The sequence below is a fragment of the Polypterus senegalus genome, chromosome 3, assembly GCF_016835505.1.
Source record: "Polypterus senegalus isolate Bchr_013 chromosome 3, ASM1683550v1, whole genome shotgun sequence".
NCBI classification, from domain to species: Eukaryota; Metazoa; Chordata; class Cladistia; order Polypteriformes; family Polypteridae; genus Polypterus; species Polypterus senegalus.
Window position 1 is genome coordinate 140439445 of NC_053156.1, and position 21696 is coordinate 140461140.

Genomic DNA, 21696 nt, shown 5'->3' on the forward strand with positions numbered 1-21696 from the left:
CACGCGGTCCAGTCCTACCCTCCTGAAATGACCCTCTATCAGCCGCAGTCAGGTGTTATGTGGGCGACCCCTTGGCCTGGTCCAGCCGCTAGGGTTCCCAAAAATGAGTATCTTACGAGCTGGATCACCTTCAGGGAAACACGCCACATGGCCGTAGTGCCGTATCTGATGCTCCCTCATAATGCAGGTAATGCGCCTCATTCCGGACTCCATGAACAACTGTTCATTCGACACAAAGTCAAACCAACGGTACCCAAGGATTTTCCAGAGAGACACAGTACCAAAGGAGTCTAGTCTTCGTCTCAGGTCACTGGATAGCATCCATGTCTCACAAGACATGAAGCACCAGGACTCTAAAGACTTGGACCTTCGTCCTTTTGTATAGATATCGGGGGCGCCACACACCCCTTTCCAGCGACCTCATGGACCCCCCTATGCTCTCCCAATCCGTCTACTGACTTCATAGGAAGAGTCACCAGAGACATGAATGTCACTGCCAAGGTAAGTAAACCTCTCGTAAAGGTCGACACTGTCTCCGTAGATGGACACACTGCTGCTGACTGTGCCCAAGAGGTCATAAAGGCCTGGATCTTGGTTTTTATCCAAAACACTCGCCAGCCCAGACACTCAAGACTCCTCACTCAGTCTCTCAAGCGCCCCGATCAGAGCCTCAATTGACTCCACGAAGATCACAGCATCGTCAGCAAAGTCAAGATCCATGAACCTTTGAATAAGACTAAAAGACATCAGTGACAATTCAAATCTGTAAATCCAAAGGAAATTAATTTTGTATCGGACGAGTGCTTTTTGAAAATAAAATCACTCGCAATGTAAAAAAAAAAAAGTTGATTCTTTTTTGTACAATGTATTAATGTTTTTGTCTGTTTACTTCAGTTTTCTTTTTTAATTAAATAAAACTGAACCAAATGGTTCTTATTTTTGGCATCAAAATAACTTAATATTTTTAATCATATTGCGTATATGTATTTTTTTGTTTCTTTATTCAAGGTGTCCTCATTGATGCCATGCGAAAAGGTTACTGGATCATTCTGGATGAGCTCAATCTTGCACCCACTGATGTACTGGAAGCTCTGAATAGACTCCTGGATGATAATCGTGAACTTTTTGTAACTGAGACACAGGAAACCGTAAAAGCACATCCAAGGTTCATGCTTTTTGCTACACAAAATCCTCCTGGTCTTTATGGAGGCAGAAAGGTATTATATACTTATGTAAAATATATGTAATATTTAAGTTTATTTAGATAATGATCTGTGTTGAATCAACTCCTACAATAACTGTGTTTACATTGTACACATTTTATTGTATTGTTTTTATTCTCCTTTTCCATTCAATTTGTAGTACAGAAAATTTACTCAGTGTATTTTATTGCACAGATAAAGTATTGTATTCTGCAGCACCATGATTTTTAAAACACCCATCATAATATCAAGTCTTATTTTTTTCTTTCAGAAACTATTGTGTTGCTTTTTTGCATCAACTCCTACAATAACTGTGTTTACATTTTACACATTTTATTGTATTGTTTTTATTCTCCTTTTCCATTCAATTTGTAGTACAGAAAATTTACTCAAAGTGTATTTTATTGCACAGATAAAGTATTGTATTCTGCAGCACCATGATTTTTAAAACACCCATCATAATATCAAGTCTTATTTTTTTCTTTCAGAAACTATTGTGTTGCTCTGTTTATTCTCTGTTTCAGTTAGTAGTTATTTAAGTGATTTCCTCTACCTATGAAACAAATGAAAGGTAATGAAATTCTGTAAAACATTTTCCACTAGCTATAGAGAACGTGTTTTATATTATAGGTGTTATCAAGAGCCTTCAGGAATCGTTTTGTTGAGCTCCACTTCAGTGAACTGCCAAGTGCAGAATTGGAAACAATTCTTCACCAGCGATGCAGTCTACCCCCCTCTTACTGTAGCAAACTGGTTAAAGTAATGCTGGATTTACAGGTTGGCTTTTTTTATTATGTTACTGCTTGTGGGAATGACAGATACTTTTGTTCATCTACATATAACCGCTGTTGTAGATGGTTAGGTATCACTCAATTTTTTCTGTTTTAAACTTTTGAGTAGTTAAAACAATGGCAACTCTGTTATATAGGAGTTCCCCAGAAATTTACACCACGTTTTTATTATAGTTATTTATTATAGAGTTCTTTTTATATTTATATATTTATATTTATTAGACAGTTAGGTACTGTTGCCATACCTTTTTTGTTTTTCTTCATCTCAGTTAAATTCAGTGTCCTTCCTAACAACCCATAATTTGTAAAGCATTGTAAGTAACACCATGTAAATTTGTTAAATGCATGTAAATGTAAATTACTCATTACTTATCTGAGATAATAAAATTAAATTAAAGCCCATTGTTTAAAAGGTATATCTTTTCAAAACTCTGTTTTGAGGGGCAACTACAATGCACCAGGAATTGCATTATGCTGCAATACCAAGCTGAACATTTCCAATTAGCCACAGCTAATCAGATTTAATTAGCCACTCCTTCCTTTTAATTTTAACTGAAGTATAGAATGCATTGTAAATATTTTTGGGCAGTACTCATGTTTGGTGGTATTGTTATCATTTTTTGCATGGTGTACTAATAATTTGGACCACAGAGCATCTGTAGGTGGGACTGTTTAAGCAACCCATTTCAGAGTATTATAATGGCAATTTTATTTTCATTGCTGTTTTGTTTTGAATTGATGATACCTTCTCTAAGGAATATGAGGTGAAAGTAGTACACAAACATGTTCTTTTAGAATTATTTCTGTCTTTATAATAATGGTAGTTTTCGTGAAACAAGTGGGCAATCTATAATAGAATTTAATGGAAATTTGTATCTATTAACCAACCATTAGTTTATTGATGGAATGTTTATGTTACAAATTCAAAAAGCTTTTCATTCTGTTTATTTCAGTCTCATCGTAGAGGATCCACTGTATTTGCAGGCAAACATGGCTTTATCACTTTGAGAGATCTCTTTAGATGGGCTGAGCGATATAGGCTCACCGCTGATATTGATGGCAGCTATGACTGGCTTCAACATTTGGCAGATGATGGTATGCTGATTCATGTTTCTTTTAACAAAAAAATGTATGGCTCTTCCATTTTAGCTTTACATGTTGCTTTGTATCTCTTTTCCAAATAATCCATCCATCTATTCATCCATTTGTTCATTCATTCTTTCAATGGCTAAACTTTCTTAATTCAATCATTTAGTACAGGTAGGGGTAAAACTGATAAGTAGTAATTCTTACCACAAAATATTAAAAACATCAGAAAGAAAAGTTGAAAAAGACATGTCTTAACAATATGACTGTTTACCTGTTCCTATTAAGTGCATTTGTAGCTATTGTTTTAAGCAAGAAACCCTAATATTTTCAAAAAACAAGACAAAAATATGATACTTGTTATTTACATGCATAGTTGTTTGTTTTTTTAAAATAAAAAAACATTACAGTAAAGAAGAGAAAAAATCCATCCATATCACACTTGCCAAACATTTAGGAACAAGGAGATGGTGTGGGGGTTGTGGCATCACTCCTGTGGGCATATTGTTGATTACTGTGGTGAGTGAGAGGGTAATGGAGAACGAAGAGATGAAGGAAGAAACACCAAATTCTTTGAGCTCCGTTGCTCTGTCGACCACGTCTTCTGCCTCTTCCTGTCTTCCATTGGAGCAGGAGGGTGAATGAACCAAGAGGTTGTAGGTTGTAAGGGCCCAGAGGTGGATTCTGTACATAAAAGAACAATAAGATGCTATCCTCTTTGTCTTCTCTTGCCTTTTTTTTTGTATAGCTCCCTGAAGCACTCAATATAACATGCCACATTGATTCTTAAAGTAATACTATACCAAAAATTATAAGGTTCTTCAGTTGTGTTTGTGGAGAACAAAACTAACAAAGTTTTTGGTAGAAATAGACCCAATGTTGACCAGTGTTGGGCAGCAGCAAACATACCCATGAAAAAAATCTCATGTTACTCCTGTTGTATAATCTACTTGTTAGTCCACCCTGTTGTGTTTTCACAATGTACAAAACACTTTTTGCTAAAATATTGTTAAATAATTAACTTTGGAAAATGAAAGGAAGCCTGCTCACACAAGAGTGCGTCTTTTGAAGACTTCACCTAGTCACTGTCTTCATATACCTGCACATTGTTTCCTTGTCTGCATTTTTTTTCCTCCAGGAAATTTGTTTCCACCCACTTCCCAAAGATGTGTGAAAATAATCTGCAGTTCTAAATTAATGCTGTGCAAGTTTCAATGTGTTATGTCTGTTAGCCAAGTGATGGACTGTTACTAGGTTTGGTTGAGGTGTATTTTTAAACATGCTTATTAATCCAGTTTAAGGGTTATGGGGACCTGTATATGTCTTGGCAGCATTATGATGCTAGTCCTTAAATCATACTGCTTTACTGCACACTGTGAACATTAATATCATTACTACGTACATCATACATGCCTACAGCATTTGGAAGCTAATTTCTTGTCTGCAGATTTTCTGACATTCAAAAAGATGAAATTGAGACACAGTTTTGGCCATGATGGCAATCACTGTCTTGCTTACATACTTGTTTATTGGAACAGAAAGTATTAATTTGTTTTCTGCTTTGCTGCTTCAGTATGGACAAGGGACTATATGCTTCATGGTGCACTTTTCTGCAGATTCCAAAGAAATTAATTTGTTAAAGCATTCTAAACTGTTTATTTTTATTTTTGTTAATTTAATAGTAGAATTTTTAAATGCAATTCTGTTGCTATATGGCTTATAGAAAATGTTAATGAAAATGATTATTAATTTCCATTTATCAGAAAATTTTATTTTGTTTTTTAAAAATAATGGTATCCGATTTCTTATTGGTCTGATCTGTAATATATTATGTGTTTTTTATGTTTATTACTGATTTAATTAAAAAATGTTTTCATTTTACTTTATTCATGTCTTACAAAAGAATATATATATTTTTCAATTTCAGGATTTATGCTTCTTGCTGGTCGAGTAAGGAGACCAGAAGAAGCCATGATTATTAGGACAGTGTTAGAGAAACATTTTAAGAGGAAAATAAACCCGGATTCGATGTTTTCCATTGACAATATAAAAAGGCAATTGAGTAAGTAATTAGTTTTGAAACCCTTAAGTTTATGGTGAATATTTTGTTTTTAATATTGAATTACAGTTTTACATATAGTCATTGCTTTTTGGTAGTTAAAGCAAATTGCATTATTACTATTTTAAATAAATGAAAATATTTTTAAAATAAATAAAGTATCCATCAGTTAATGCATTACTACCAATTTGTTAAAGAAATTAGTCTTAAAATATATTTGTCAAATATTTATACAGCCGTTCATTTAAAAGCTGACTGTATTTTCTGTTTTAAGACTTTTACGTCTATGCTTTTATTTTTAATACCAAATGTAAACTCTTTAATATACTATATTTTATTTCATTTCGTATGCTTTTTTCAGTGTTGTTGGTTGTGGTATTGTAGTATAGCGGATCCGCAGCTTAACATTCTAGTGGCCACGTTTTTAATAAATAAATAAGTTAATAGCCGGCTCGATATCCATAGGTTTTCACTCTTGGGCAGCTGTGGGAGGTTGGTGAGGTGACTGAGGTGAGACGCACCTGCATGTGAGGGTACGGTCTGTTTTGAATGCTTCATTGACTTTCTGAGGTGTGCAATTGAGGTGATGTGCCCACGGAGGCATATAAGGGAGAGCCAGCACGAGAAAAAAAATGAAGACAAAAGGAGGAAAAATAGAATGCCCAGGGAGACAAAAGGACAAGCAAGATCCAGAGTTTAATTGGAAAGGAGAGAGAGAGAGAGAGTGAGCAAGAGTGCCTGTGCTGCAAGGAGCGAGAGGTAGGTGGTTGGGAATGAGCTTTAGGGCTGTAGAAGCCTGATGTGGAAGAAAGGGCACTCCTACTGAATGATTCTCAGGGAGTCTGAGAGGCCTGACATGCAGTGTCTCCCATAGATGCTGAGGAACTGGCAGCAAGGGACGTATGTGGCTCAGCGTGGTGCCCCGGGATTGCTGATTGCTGGGCAGTGGGGACATGAGCCAATGAGCCAGTGTGTGATGATTGACTGCACCCATCGGGTGGTATCTCCTCCTTCTGTGAAGTCTGAATAGGTTAAAGGAAGGAGGCTCCATATTTAAAAAGAGTCATATTTAGGGCTGAAAGTTTTGAGGATCGTCTCTGGCTTTTAACCTCTGATTTTAATGGAGATTTACCGGATTTTAACCACCTTCACTTCTTTTTATCGGATTATATACTTATTGAGCATTTTGCACTGCACTGTTTTGAACAGTTTTCGATTTGGATTGAAATTAATAAAAGCACTTATCACTTTCACACCTACCCCTTACTTTGTGTGTTGTCCTCATATGGTAGCTCATCCTTGTGTATGTTATTGGCGGTACGAGAGGCTCCGTACAGCAACTGGGAGTGTGGAGCCGACCTGTATCATCACAGGTATCATATAGTAAAACTTGCTTGGATGCACTGCACTGTTTCGAACACTTTGGTTTGGACTGATTTTATTAAAATCACTTTCACACCTAACCCTTGCTTTGTGTGTTGTGTCCTCATCCACTGGCTCATCCTTGGGTATGTTATTGGCGGTAGCAGGTGCAAGAGGCTCCCAAGAGCAACTGGGAGAGTGGAGCCTACCTGCACCATCACGGATATCCTATAATTAAACTTGTTTATACAAAAATGCTTGAAGAAGCTTTTTGTATTTTTTTCATTTTCTTTATGACAGAATTAACTCTTAGTACTAATACTTGGAGATGTTGCAAGAACTGATTTTTTTGTTAATAACTTGGTTCCAAAGTCCCAAAAACCATAATGTTTCCAGCTCTTTTGCTTTATTGGTAGCATAGAGAAAGTCAGTACTATAGTCATGCATGCAAGTAGACGAATTACTCCAGATGGCACAATAATACATTTGAAACACATACGTAAAAACTACACATAAAAATAGCTCAAAATGGTGATGCAATAGTTTCAACTCGTATCGAAAAGGAAAATAGCAGTTGCCATGTTTGGAAATGCATTTGAGTTTATAAAAGAAACTTTCAGTACATGAGTGCAGGCATCATACTTGTTAGTATAATTTGAAAATGGGAGCACACATTTCTCAACCCTGTGACTGCTGGGAGTAGAGGCCGCTATTGAGGCCCTTCAGGCTTGTCTGGCCCTTTGGTTAAAAATGGACCAGCAGCCTGGCATGGATGCCTGTGACTGAAGGAGAGAGCTCTGGGCAGACTATCCTAGGGATTTTGCAAGGAAAGGCCTGACCGGTGGTGGGTACTTCAGAGAAGAGCAAAAGTGACCTCAAATTAGTCCAGGGATCAGTTATAAAAGAGGCATGTGGCCATTGCTTTGGTGAACTTGGAATCTGGAGTGTGGATGAGCGTTCACTTGGAAGGAGAAAATGAGAAGGGCACGAAGACAAGAGGATAGAAGATTATACCATGAGGGAATGTGTGAAGTGTCCTTTCATTTTTGTATTACTGCTTTATTTGTTGAGTTTTGCCCCTAAAGTATTGTAACCTTCTTTATTCAGTTGTAATAAAACCTTTCTTCCCTTGTATTAATAGTTTGTGTGGCATTTTTTTCACAGGTTATGTATAAGACACCCCACTTGACAAACTCCTGTACCCCTGATTATACAATAGCATAGTTTTTGCTTTGTTTGTCTATTTGTTGAATTACATTTAACAAAGTGAAAAAGGTTTAAGAATTGAGAAAACAAATTAATGATTATAAACATCAGTGCCCCTGTTAACTTTAATTTATCTAGTTTTTTGGTGGAAGTGGAGCGTGTCCTCATATGCAAATTGTACTAAATCTCAAAAGGAAACTTATTTGACATAGTGCATTTGTACACTTTATGTTGTTTTCCACCAACCTATACATAATAGTTTATTATGTAAACGTTTTTTATTGTTAGACTTTAAATGGGTATCATTTAGTTATCGTTTAGTTAAATTTTCAAAACTTATATTAGTACACAATTTTTTTCCCCATTGTGCTACAAGTATCACAAAAAAACTAATTCCACAGAATTTAACTTGGGTAGTTAAGTGGTAAAACCCTGCGTCTCTTTCACAATTGGTTATTCCCAACTTTAGCCAATTACAGAAATAAATAGGTGTTGTTCTGTGCAAGCTTTGAGAGTGTGATGATGTAATTAATCAGTTGTGAGTTGTAACCATTTTTCCTTTTAACATCTTGGAATATGAGAGATGCGTTATTGGCTATCTACATACAGTGGTGTGAAAAACTATTTGCCCCCTTCCTGATTTCTTATTCTTTTGCATGTTTGTCACACAAAATGTTTCTGATCATCAAAGACATTTAACCATTAGTCAAATATAACACAAGTAAACACAAAATGCAGTTTTTAAATGATGATTTTTATTATTTAGGGAGAAAAAAAAAATCCAAACCTACATGGCCCTGTGTGAACAAGTAATTGCCCCCTGAACCTAATAACTGGTTGGACCACCCTTAGCAGCAATAACTGCAATCAAGCGTTTGCGATAACTTGCAATGAGTTTTTTGCAGCGCTGTGGAGGAATTTTGGCCCACTCATCTTTTCAGAATTGTTGTAATTCAGCTTTATTTGAGGGTTTTCTAGCATGAACCGCCTTTTTAAGGTCATGCCATAGCATCTCAATTGGATTCAGGTCAGGACTTTGACTAGGCCACTGCAAAGTCTTCATTTTGTTTTTCTTCAGCCATTCAGAGGTGGATTTGCTGGTGTGTTTTGGGTCATTGTCCTGTTGCAGCATCCAAGATCGCTTCAGCTTGAGTTGACGAACAGATGGCTGGACATTCTCCTTCAGGATTTTTTGGTAGTCAGTAGAATTCATGGTTCCATCTATCACAGCAAGCCTTCCAGGTCCTGAAGCAGCAAAACAACCCCAGACCATCACACTACCACCACCATATTTTACTGTTGGTATGATGTTCTTTTTCTGAAATGCTGTGTTCCTTTTACGCCAGATGTAACGGGATATTTGCCTTCCAAAAAGTTCAACTTTTGTCTCATCAGTCCACAAGGTATTTTCCCAAAAGTCTTGGCAATCATTGAGATGTTTCTTAGCATTGAGACGAGCCCTAAAGTTCTTTTTGCTTAACAGTGGTTTGCGTCTTGGAAATCTGCCATGCAGGCCGTTTTTACCCAGTCTCTTTCTTATGGTGGAGTCGTGAACACTGACCTTAATTGAGGCAAGTGAGGCCTGCAGTTCTTTAGACGTTGTCCTGGGGTCTTTTGTGACCTCTCGGATGAGTCGTCTCTGCGCTCTTGGGGGTAATTTTGGTCAGCCAGCCACTACTGGGAAGGTTCACCACTGTTCCATGTTTTTGCCATTTGTGGATAATGGCTCTCACTGTGGTTCGCTGGAGTCCCAAAGCTTTAGAAATGGCTTTATCACCTTTACCAGACTGATAGATCTCAATTACTTCTGTTCTCATTTGTTCCTGAATTTCTTTGGATCTTGGCATGATGTCTAGCTTTTGAGGTGCTTTTGGTCTACTTCTCTGTGTCAGGCAGCTCCTATTTAAGTGATTTCTTGATTGAAACAGGTGTGGCAGTAATCAGGCCTGGGGGTGGCTACGGAAATTGAACTCCGGTGTGATACACCACAGTTAGGTTATTTTTTAACAAGGGGGCAATTACTTTTTCACACAGGGCCATTTGGTTTGGATTTTTTTTCTCCCTAAATAATAAAAACCATCATTTAAAAACTGCATTTTGTGTTTACTTGTGTTATATTTGACTAATGGTTAAATGTGTTTGATGATCAGAAACATTTTGTGTGACAAACATACAAAAGAATAAGAAATCAGGAAGGGGGCAAATAGTTTTTCACACCACTGTAATCCTGATATGAAAGATGAATCTCATTTTCATCAAATTTTAAACCATAGTTTGTCAATATGCAGATTTTATAGTTGTGATGAAATAAAGCTGCTGTATACAGTGGTGTTTTTGCATGAAATTCTAGTGCGACAATACCTGTGTTTCCATTTTTGTACTGTATATCGACTTCTCAAATGTTAAAACACTTTGAAATGGAAGTACTGTATGTGGCAGACCAGTCTGATTTTGGTGGTGATAATAAGTAATGATGACCTAACTAGTGATTGTTCCACATATAATTAATATGGTTGCTAAAATAGGTAACTTCATTTGAAGTTTGCATTTAAAATTTGCATTTTAAAGGAAAAAATAGTTAAAATGTAATTTGAAAAATGGAAATGCTCATGCAGCATAAAATAATAGTATGTGAGTGACTAAGTTGCAGTCAGCAGTTTTACGTACATTAACTGATAACTGAATTAATGCATTTAAGGTCAGTCTTATTAGAGAGCTAATTTTAAGCATCCACAGGGACGTAAGCTGTAGCAGTAAATGTCAGATACTTGATAAAGTGACTTAATGACAGTTTGATTTGTATAACAATAATAAATAGTTTCAAAAATGGGGGAAAATTATTTGATCCATCAAGTTTCTGCGGTTAGCTAAGTCATTCAAATATCACATCCAGGTAGTTCATTCTTCTCAAGACTAAAGGTATTTTTCTTTTCCTGTTGTTGTACAGTATGCCTTGAAGTCCTTGAATAATTTTGTTTGTCTTTACTGCCCATGCTAATACTGTGTCTTGTTGCAGACTGATTTTTAGAATTGCACATCATAATCCAAAAGAAGTCTTACTTGCCAAGTACAGAACTTTGGAATAATTTCCTTTTATTTATACTAAGCAGTTTTTACAGTATACTGTAGCTAAAATTGTATTTGTCTTAATTGTTTCTGCCTGGAAGGATGAGAATAATGTGGATTATAAACCAATATCTCAATGTTTGATTCCTGCTTGTTAGAGTCACCTGTCTGGTATTTTCAGTTCATGTACTTTTGTTTTCCTGCGTGTAACACAAGTGTTGAGACATTTCTCCAATATAATAATCTATTAAGCAATTAATTTCATGAATAACACATAACATGAACAATTATTTTATTAATATTTCTTTATACCACATTAAATCAGTTTTGCTCATTTTAATAGGCTTAGAAAACTGATTAATGTAATTTCTCTGAATCCTTTTTCCCAGATCTTTGTGATCTTCCTACCCAATTTAAGCATGTCGTTTGGACAAATGGAATGAGGAGGCTTGCTATTCTGGTGGGACGTGCATTGCAGTTTGGAGAACCTGTCCTCCTTGTTGGGGATACAGGGTAATGTATCTTCAAGGCCTTTTTTGTTTTTGTGGTAAATGAATCAGTGCATAAACGAGTCAGTAGTATTGTTATTCATTGTGTCCTTGTCCATTGTGTCAAGTGTCCTTTGGCCATCATCATCATTAAAAGGAATTTTGGCTAAATCTGTTTGAATGCCATAAGTTGTGCTTCTGCACTTTCTCTGGCAGATGATAAATGATGAAGGATAAGTGACATCTTCAAGGGAATAAATTTGCTTTGAATTTGTAATGTTTCCTTAATTGAAAGCATTCTAGCTTTGGTTTGGGCAACCTTGCCCCTGAATACTTTCAGGGACACTCATATATAAAATACGTTCTGCTCAGAATTTCTTAATCTTTATAGAACTATCAGGGTTAACAGAATTCTTTTTTGAAAATGTTTTAGCAGCTGTCATTGTGTGCTAATTAAGAAATACATTAAAAAAAACACTTCTCTGTTACTCCTGTCTACTTTTATAGTATAATTATCATAGTATTTTTTGGCTGTTATTTGAGCTTAATTTTTGCTTTGTTGTTTCCTACAAAACATTTAAGAAAGTTGGTCAAGTAGATTGTCTTGTCAAAATGCTGTTTTTGTTTTTTCTGGTATATTCATCATACTTTCTCTTTTTTCTTTGTGCACCCTTTACATATTCATGTAATCTAATCAGTTTTAAAAATAAAACTGAGTATGGTGTGTTTTTTGTAAATTAAAGAGTATTCTTAATCTTGCAGTCACAGAAAGCATATTAATATTTCACAGATGCGGAAAAACAACAATTTGCCAGCTCTTTGCTGCTCTGGCTGGCCAAGAATTATTTGTTTTGAACTGCCATCTGCACATGGAAACATCTGACTTTCTTGGAGGACTGAGGCCAGTGAGGCATAAAAGTAAAGAGGTGTGTAGACAAAGCTGAACTTTAGCTATGCACATCATTGGCTAATAACCTGTGTAAATTAACATACATTTTGTGTTTCATTTTGACTTGAAACTAGGTAATGGTTGCTGTGGTTTTCAAATGATATTTTTCTCTTATTTTTTGTTTGCAATAATTAACAGTTAATATGAATTAAAATGAATCCATCATGTAACCTGTTTTAGAAGGCTATTTGATTTACATAATATTATTTTAATATTAGCACATAGAAGTAAATATTGACATTAACTTACTTAGGAAAGTGATGAAAACATGAAGCTTTTTGAATGGCGTGATGGTCCACTTGTATTAGCTATGAAAGAAGATGGGTTCTTCCTGATGGATGAGATTTCTTTAGCAGATGACTCTGTTCTGGAGCGACTTAACAGGTAAAAAAAGTCTTTTTTATTTCCCAAAAACATTTCCAAAGGCAATAATAAGGATTATGTTCTTTATACACTTTAAAGATTTAAATTTGGAATGTTGTTTATTAACTCACTGAAAATTATATAGCAAAAGTTTTTGCTCCGTCAGTTTTTTCCACATTATTCATTTTTTGTAAATATTTTCAGATCCCCAATCTAAACTAATTGTTAGGTAAGGGATCTTGACTGAAAAAAATACAGAAATTTGACATTATTTCTTTAGACTTTAAATGTGTGAAATGCTTAATACATCATGTGAAAACCTATTTCACCATTAGCTGCATGTTTCATAATAAGTAGCAGTAGCTTAATGTAATACATGGACTCTTAAGTAGGAAATCAAAGTAAAACATTCCAAAACTTTCTTTTTAATGCTTTCATACAGGGCAGGGCATTGACTGAAGTTCCAGAGTTTCTTAATTTGCATTATATGGATTTAATTTTCTTTCATTTGAGCCCAAAATCATTTTAGATGATGATGTATCACTTCCCTTGCTGACAGTCATAAACTACTTTTATCTAAAGGTTCTAATGAACTTCTTTTGATCTTTGAATGACAGCTTCATTGTTCAATCATATGTGTAGTAGAGCAGGTATGACATTAGTCAGGCCTAAATGTTAACCAGTTTATCTAGACAGTTAACTGGAATTATGCTTTGAACTAGCTTTAGCTCAGTAGTACGTAGAGGATTTCATGTTTTTGTTTGCATGAACATCTGATTCTTCTCTATATACTACTACAAATCGCTAAAATATCTGGTCAAATTTTCAGTGAGTATAATGAAGAAAATAAGATAAGGCTCATACTTTGGCACAGTATTCTTAATTTGCATTTAATGGAGTAATAATACAGTGTCATGTGTTATCACGTTAAGATCTAAGGGTTAACCAGTTCCTTTCATAAAAGAATAAACAATGGAAACCTGTGTTTTAAAGAGGTACTACAATGAGTGATACTTAAATTGGGATATTAGAGCAGTTCAGTGTCTTACCAGTTTTCGTTTACTTATGTCACTCTAAATTGCTTTGCTTTGCTGTTAGTCTGCAGCCTCAACTGCAATGAATGTAAAATGACTATTATTGGGTATTTTTATTATGGGTTTAACAAATTGATGTTTGATTGTATGTTTCTGATGTCATCGCTTGTGGTGAAAGCAGTCAGGCTAAACATTACATTTTTTATTACTGGGGGGTTTCGCTTGCCAACTATCTCTCCCAGACCCCCCAGCTCCTCCCCCCCGGCCAGCGCTACACACCGTTGTGAAGAGGGGTGCTGAACGCACCCCAAGGAGATGCAGTCGCTCCTCCGAAACCCCCTCTGAAACTGTGACACAATGGGAAATAAATACAGTGCTGGCTTGCTGCCGTGCCACGTGATCAGTATCTCGTGCAGCGCCTCGAACATTTAAAAGCATGTACAGCAGCTGTCTTTGTCATCTACTTTTTGTGTCTTGTTTCCAGCCCCGGGTGTGGTTAAATCTCTTGGCACAAATTCTCATCTTGCGGTGATGTGAGTTTTTGATATTTTTTAGTTTATAATTTAAAAACTGAATAGGAATCTGAAAATCTAACAACATCACAGTAAAGTTCGATAAATTCTGAAAAGAATGATACTAAACATATATATGTAGGTTTTAAAATAAGCCCGATTTAAAGCGTGATAAATAAAAATGTGACAGTCACCTAAAATCATTGCACAACATTGTTGCACTTTTAGGCTTAGGATTTTATATATATATATATATATATATATATATATATATATATATATATATATATATATATATATATATATATATATATATATATATATATATATATATATATATATATATATATTATAAATAAACACACAGCGCATCACTTTTTCCATATTTTGATATGTTACAGCCTTATTCCAAAATGGATTAAATTATTTTTTTTCCTCAGAATTCTACACACAACACCCCATAATGACAATGTGAAAAAAGTTTACTTGGGATTTTTGCAAATTTATTAAAAATAAAAAAATTGAGAGAGCACATGTACATAAGTATTCACAGCCTTTGCCATGAAGCTCAAAATTGAGCTCAGGTGCATCCTGTTTCCCCTGATCTTCCTTGAGATTTTTCTGCAGCTTAATTGGAGTCCAACTGTGGTAAATTCAGTTGATTGGACATGATTTGGAAAGGCACACACCTGTCTCTCTCTCTCTTCTATATCTATATCTATATCTATATCTATATCTATATCTATATCTATATCTATATCTATATCTATATATATATATATATATATATATATATATATATATATATATATATATATATATATATATATATATATAAAACCAAGCATGAAATCAAAGGAATTATTTGTAGATCTCCGAGACAGGATTGCCTTGAGGCACAAATCTGGGGAAGGTTGCAGAAAAATTTCTGCCGCTTTGAGGGTCCCAATGAGCACAGTGGCCCCCATTATCTGTAAGTGGAAGAAGTTTGAAACCACCAGGACTCTTCCTAGAGCTGGCTGGCCATCAAAACTGAGCGATCGTGGGAGAAGGGCCTTAGTCAGGGAGGTGACCAAGAACCCGATGGTCACTCTGTCATAGCTCCAGAGGTCCTCTGTGGAGAAAGGAGAACCTTCCAGAAGGGCAACCATCTCTGCAGCAATCCACTAATCAGGCCTGGATGGTAGAGTGGCCAGACGGAAGCCACTGCTTAGTAAAAGGCACATGGCAATCGCCTGGAGTTTGCCAAAAGGCACCTGAAGGACTCTCAGACCATGAGAAACAAAATTCTCTGGTATGATGAGACAAAGATTGTATGAAGTATGATGTGTCTATACAGTGGTGTGAAAAACTATTTGCCCCCTTCCTGATTACTTATTCTTTTGCATGTTTGTCACTCAAAATGTTTCTGATCATCAAACACATTTAACCATTAATCAAATATAACATAAGTAAACACAAAATGCAGTTTTTAAATGATGGTTTTTATTATTTAGGGAGAAGAAAAATCCAAACCTACATGGCCCTGTGTGAAATATAGAGATATACACATATACACAGTACAGGCAAAATGTTTGGATACACCTCCTCATTCAATGTGTTTTCTTTATTTTCATGACTATTTACAGCACTCCATTACTCTCCTTCTTGGTCAAATAGCCCTTACACAGCCTGGAGGTGTGTTTGGGGTCATTGTCCTGTTGAAAAATAAATGATCGTCCAACTAACCTGACTGCTGCACAACACAATTGCTGGTCGAAACACCATTGATAAAGCAAGAAATTCCACTAAATAACCCTGATAAGGCACACCTGTGAAGTGAAAACCATTTCAGGTGACTACCTGTTGAAGCTCATCGAGAGAATGCCAAGAGTGTGCAAAGCAGTAATCAGAGCAAAGGGTGGCTATTTTGAAGAAACTAGAATATAAAACATGTTTTCAGTTATTTCACCTTTTTTGTTAAGTACATAACTCCACATGTGTTCATTTATAGTTTTGATGCCTTCAGTCATGAAAATAAAGGAAACGCATTGAATGAGGAGGTGTGTCCAAGCTTTTGGCCTGTACTGTATGTGGCCATTTAGGAATATTTTCTGTTCAACATTTATGCTTCTTTGTTAACTAGCATCCTTGAGCCAGAAAGAATGTTGGTGTTAGCTGAAAAAGGCAGTGGAGACACAGAAGATGTGGAGCTTATAACGGCTAGTAAAAAATTTCGAATCCTTGCCACAATGAATCCAGGGGGAGATTTTGGTAAAAAGGAGGTATGTATCTACATACTTGTATGTTAAAAACATATTTACTCTTAATTTTAAGATTGTTAATGCTCAGAGAAAATCAATAAGGAAGTTTTGATTTGAAATAAATGTTCAAATGTATCATTTTATAAGTGACTTAGATTAATAAATTGCTTATTGTAATAAATATACCACGTGATTGTTGAATAAATGGGTTACCATCATCCCTTTCACCTTGGTGCTTTTTATTACTTAGTGTCAACACTTACTTATTAGACTGCAGGTTTTTGGGGCTACTTTAAAGTGCCCTGCAGCCTGTGTGCGTGTGGGTCTGTGTTTATATGTGCAGTATCTGCTTGAAAGAGTAAGTTAAACTCACTCAATCTGTATCCAGAGAAGTTATATACTTCATATTTACACTAAAGGTGGCTGTATGAAATATTAATTTGTTGGGATTGAATAATTTATACATATGGTATACTTTCTTTTTTTTGTTTCATAGAATCAATTTACGTATGAATTTTTTTCCCTAAAATATTATGCAGTGTACATTTTATAAAATGTTAAAACTTGACCATGTAATTCAATTCTACTTCTGATATGAATAACATTTTAAACTTGTGTTGTATTTTTTTTTTAAGTTGTCACCTGCCCTAAGGAATAGATTTACAGAGATTTGGTGCCCCCAGAGTAACAGTCGAACTGATTTACTCAGCATTGTTCAGCATAATCTTAATCCCGGGCTGTCATTAGATGGAGCTGATCTCAAAGGTCTGGTCTGGTATATTTGTTTTCTTTTTATAATATTGTTTCATTTTTTTTGGTATTTGGTGCACAATATTAATCCCTGAGGTTAAATTTCTTGCATTATTTTCTTCTACTAATGTACCATGACACTTTTAATTCTGTATTATAGTTAATAATTTTGCTAAAATTTTTATTGGTAAAATAAATGCTTGCCACATGGTATATATTTATTTTATTAGTGAATTTATCTTAGATTATTTATTTATTTATTTTGGTAATGGTCCGAGTATGCATGCCAGTCCTCCTTATCCCTGGCCAGAGTTTCCAATTCCTTCATGGTCATTTGAGAGACATAACGACTCTACTGAGTGCAATTTTATCCTTTTAAATCCATGCCCAATGCTGATGTCCAGAGGTTGGGATTGGCTGATTGGTAGATGGTATTAATTTGATGCAGCATTAAATATTCAATAAAGTGGTAACAAGAACTCATGAATCCAGGAAGCCAGGACTTACAGGCACTTTAATCTGGTAGTGAAAGTGGGGTAATTGGCTCAGTTTTTGCATTCAGATAGCAGGTCACTCTTGTAAATGAAAGCTATCACCTGGACCTGGACTTGCAGTTTCTCACCTCTCCTTTGATGCTTAAATGCAGCTTACTGCAATCCTAACCAGAAATCAGGGCAACCCTTAAATTAATTTTATACTGTGGTCAAACTTTGATATGTATCAGCAAAAACAATAAAAAATCTCTATGTCAGGATTTCTCATTTCCTAAAGACAGTTAAGACACCCGCCTTTATTCCATCATCTCAGGGGGCTGCTTGGTGCTTTCATCGGGTGGTGGTGGTGCAGATTCCCACCACAGAAGAACTGGAAAAGACCAAAGAGAATAGTGGGGATTGTTGAGGATTCCTGAAGAATATGATAATTCTATCCCCATATAGTCTATTAGGAATACAAATGAAGTGTAGCTTCAAAAAAAGCCTTATTAAAAAAATGGCTTTTCAGCAGTTTTTCAAAATGTTCCACAGTATTTGCCTGGCGAATTTCTTTGGCTGAAGAATTCCAGGTTTTAGGTGCATAAAACCAAAAGGCTGCCTCACCACTTTTAAACTTGGCTCTTGGAATTAAAAGCTGACTTCAGTTTGAAGATATATGGTTATGGCTTGGAGTGTAGGAGGATAAGCATTTCAAAATATAGGATGGAGCAAGATTATTAAAGGCTTTATACACCATTAGTAGTATTTTAAAATCAATTCTGAATGACATAGGTAACCAATGTAATGACGCTAAAACTGGTGAGATGTGCTCAGATTTTCTTTTTCTAGATAAGATTCTGGCTGCTGCATTCTGCACTAATTTCAACCGATTAATGTCTTTCTTAGGTAGTCCTGTTACGAATGCATTACAGTAATCTAGTTGACTAAAAACAAAACTGTGAATTTTTCAACATCTTGTTAAGTTGTAAGAGGTGTAAATTTTTTGCTGTATTCTTTAAGTGAAAGAATGCAGTCCTAGTAATCTGGTTAATATGTGATTTAAAGTTCATAGTCAATACTTACTCCTTAATCCTTTACCTCCACCTTGATTTTTAAACTTAAGGACATAAGGCTTTAAAAAAAGCCTGTTGGTACTGCGTTAAGAACACGAGTGAAGGGTTTCAGCTGACAAATTATTCTACTTTGTTCATGTCAATCTCTTCCATTGAAAGAATTTAATTTGCTTAAAAGGACATGCTGGTAATTTATTTGGATTAACTTTGGGGGAATGTACTATATTATTTCAAATATTTATTTTGTGTGTAAAAAAATACAGCAAAAGCTTCAAGTTTCACTAGTAGTTTTTAGGAGACATTGTACTGAGTGAGCTGGGTTTAAAAGATGATCAATAGTTGAAAATAAAACTCTTCGATTTCTAGCATTATTTATAATTTTATAATTATAAATAATTACAATTCTCAATGACTTTTTCTCTTTTTATCATATCATTGTTTTAAATAAGTAAAGTTATGAGTAAATGGTGTACTTTTATCAGTTCTTTACATATTTATCTCTCAGATGATGTGTTTTAAAAAAAAACTGGTTTTGGCTTAATTTGTGAGCCATTTATTTTTTTGTTCCTCACATGTGTATAGTAGTCTGCTTCTTTTGGATATCAATATTTATGTTCTTGGCATCCTTCATAGGGTACCACCTCAATAAATAGTAGTTAAAGAATTTGACTTAAGACATAGTTGTGCCTGTTATGGTACGGCTAGACCTTTATGTTACAGTGACCAAGGTATTTGCTGTACTGCAGTACTTTGAACATATTACTTTATCATTACTTTAAGTGGTACCATAAATAAATGAAGAATAAATGTACATACACATCATAGATGTGATGGTGAATTTTTATCTTTGTGCTTAATGCTAAATTATTTCCTTAATACACATAGTTTTCAAATATAAATTCGAAGATGAAGTCATTTGTTTCTGCTAGTAAGCCAGAAACAAACTTTCTCCTTGTAATATATTCTGAATTCAAAAAATGGCAGAGTATTTAATATGTATATTAAACATTGTTTTCTTAGAATTTTGCAAATATTCTGCCTAAATGATAACTGAATTTCTTTGTCCAGGTAAAGACATTGCTGAGCTCATGCTTGATTTTATTGACTGGCTAACCAATCAAGAATTTGGACACCAATCAATCCTCACTGTGCGTGATATTCTGTCATGGGTTCATTTCCTGAACTTAATGGTTAAAGGTGACACTGTGAAGAATTTTGAAGCACTTCATCATTTCTACCTTGATCCAATTACAGCTTTCGTACATGGTGCTTGTTTGGTTTTTATTGATGGCATTGGTTCAGGTAAGTGAAGTAACAGAAAATATTTATATTTCTTAATGCCTAGCCATCTTTATTACTTCAGCACCACATTCATTTTTTAATATGTTTATATTATTGTCAAAGTTTTAATAGTTTTTATTATGACACCATTGTTGCTCACAGTAAAATGGATCGTGCTGCTCAGTGATTTTTTTGAAAATGACTACTATCCCTGACTATATCTTTCTACAGTGGTGTGAAAAACTATTTGCCCCCTTCTTGATTTCTTATTCTTTTGCATGTTTGTCACACAAAATGTTTCTGATCATCAAACACATTTAACCATTAGTCAAATATAACACAGGTAAAAACAAAGTGCAGTTTTTAAATGATGGTTTTTATTATTTAGGGAGAAAAAGTCTGTCAGCCTGTACTGTAGCAACAACAAATTGTTTCTTATGACAGTGGGCAGTTTCTCTCTTTTTGTGTCACAATTAACAGTATTATGATTTCCTTTACAGGCACAACAGTCAGTGTTGCAGATAATGTTCTTGCAGCCCGAAAGGCTTGCTTAGATTTTCTCCATAAAAAGTTTACCAGGTTAACAAATCTCAATGAAGAAAGAAGCAAAGCATTTAACATTTATGATGTCACTGTTAAAAAGGATGTTGTTTGGGGAGCTGACTACTTTGGAATTGATCCATTTTACATAGTTACAGGTAGGAAGAAATGGCCTGGTGTCATTTTACTTGAACACTGTGGTTATTGTATTTGTATATTCTCATTAATTTTTTTTTTTTTGGTTTTTTAAGTTATTTTTTGATTTATTTTAGAAGAGTCTTTGGATCTGCTTTATTATAATTGGGTTTTGACAGAATGTTTTAATACTCTAAATTGTCATATTTTAGTATCGGAAGTTATTTTTTTCAAATATTGCGAGTATTGGACTGTCTTCTTTGCAAATAATGAAATATAAAATTCTCCTGTGTTATCTTTCTTTCCTTTGCCTTCAATTGATTATTATATAGATTTACTTCATTGTCTGTCAAGGTTGGGTCTGTATTATTGTTTAACACTAGAATCACAAAAGCCTACGAAAAAACTTGTAAACCCGGCCTGCCTTAAGTCCCTTTGCACCTCTCCGTTAGCATCTTTTGTCTTGCTAATGTGTCAATCAACAAAAGCAGCAAGCAGCCTGCTATACCACACACCCCCAACCCACTACTACAGAAGAAGAGGGGAAATAATAGCTCATTATTTGGAACACATATATTTTATGCGTGTTCCGTGTCTACAACAATCTATATAAACACATCCTTAAAACAGAAACGTTTTTATGTTGTAGTAATAAATGACAAAATGTCGACATGAACTGTATAATGTGGGAATACTGAAGTCCAAATCTATGCTAATAAAAGGCAAAGCCCTCACTGACTCATTCACTCTCTGACTCACTCACTCACTGACTGACTGACTGACTCACTCATCACTAATTCTCCAACTTCCCGTTTAGGTAGAAGGCTGAAATTTGGCAGGCTTATTCCTTACAGTTTACTTACAAAAGTTAAGCAGTTTTCATTTCGAAATTCTACACGTAACGGTCATAACGGTCGACAACGTCCGCCATATTGAACTTTCTTATTTATGGCCCCATCTTCACGAATTTTGGTAGGCGGCTTCCCTGCGCTAACCAAAACCAATGTACGTACTTATTTCGGTGGTATGACACCACTGTCTGCTGCCATATTGAACTTTCCAACGTCACTAATTCTCCAACTT

The 21696-nt window shown here is 35.1% G+C and overlaps 1 protein-coding gene across 1 annotated transcript in view; it reads left to right on the plus strand.

Moving 5' to 3' along the window:
- Window positions 1-21696, plus strand: part of mdn1 (midasin AAA ATPase 1) — a 239274-nt gene that overhangs the window by 62911 nt on the left and 154667 nt on the right. The window contains exons 25-35 of the mRNA XM_039747985.1: window positions 1009-1217; window positions 1833-1979; window positions 2947-3088; window positions 5007-5141; window positions 11162-11285; window positions 12051-12186; window positions 12463-12593; window positions 16244-16382; window positions 16997-17126; window positions 19726-19959; window positions 20439-20636. Of these exons, the coding sequence (XP_039603919.1) occupies window positions 1009-1217; window positions 1833-1979; window positions 2947-3088; window positions 5007-5141; window positions 11162-11285; window positions 12051-12186; window positions 12463-12593; window positions 16244-16382; window positions 16997-17126; window positions 19726-19959; window positions 20439-20636 (1725 nt within the window). The remainder of the gene's footprint in view (window positions 1-1008; window positions 1218-1832; window positions 1980-2946; window positions 3089-5006; window positions 5142-11161; window positions 11286-12050; window positions 12187-12462; window positions 12594-16243; window positions 16383-16996; window positions 17127-19725; window positions 19960-20438; window positions 20637-21696) is intronic.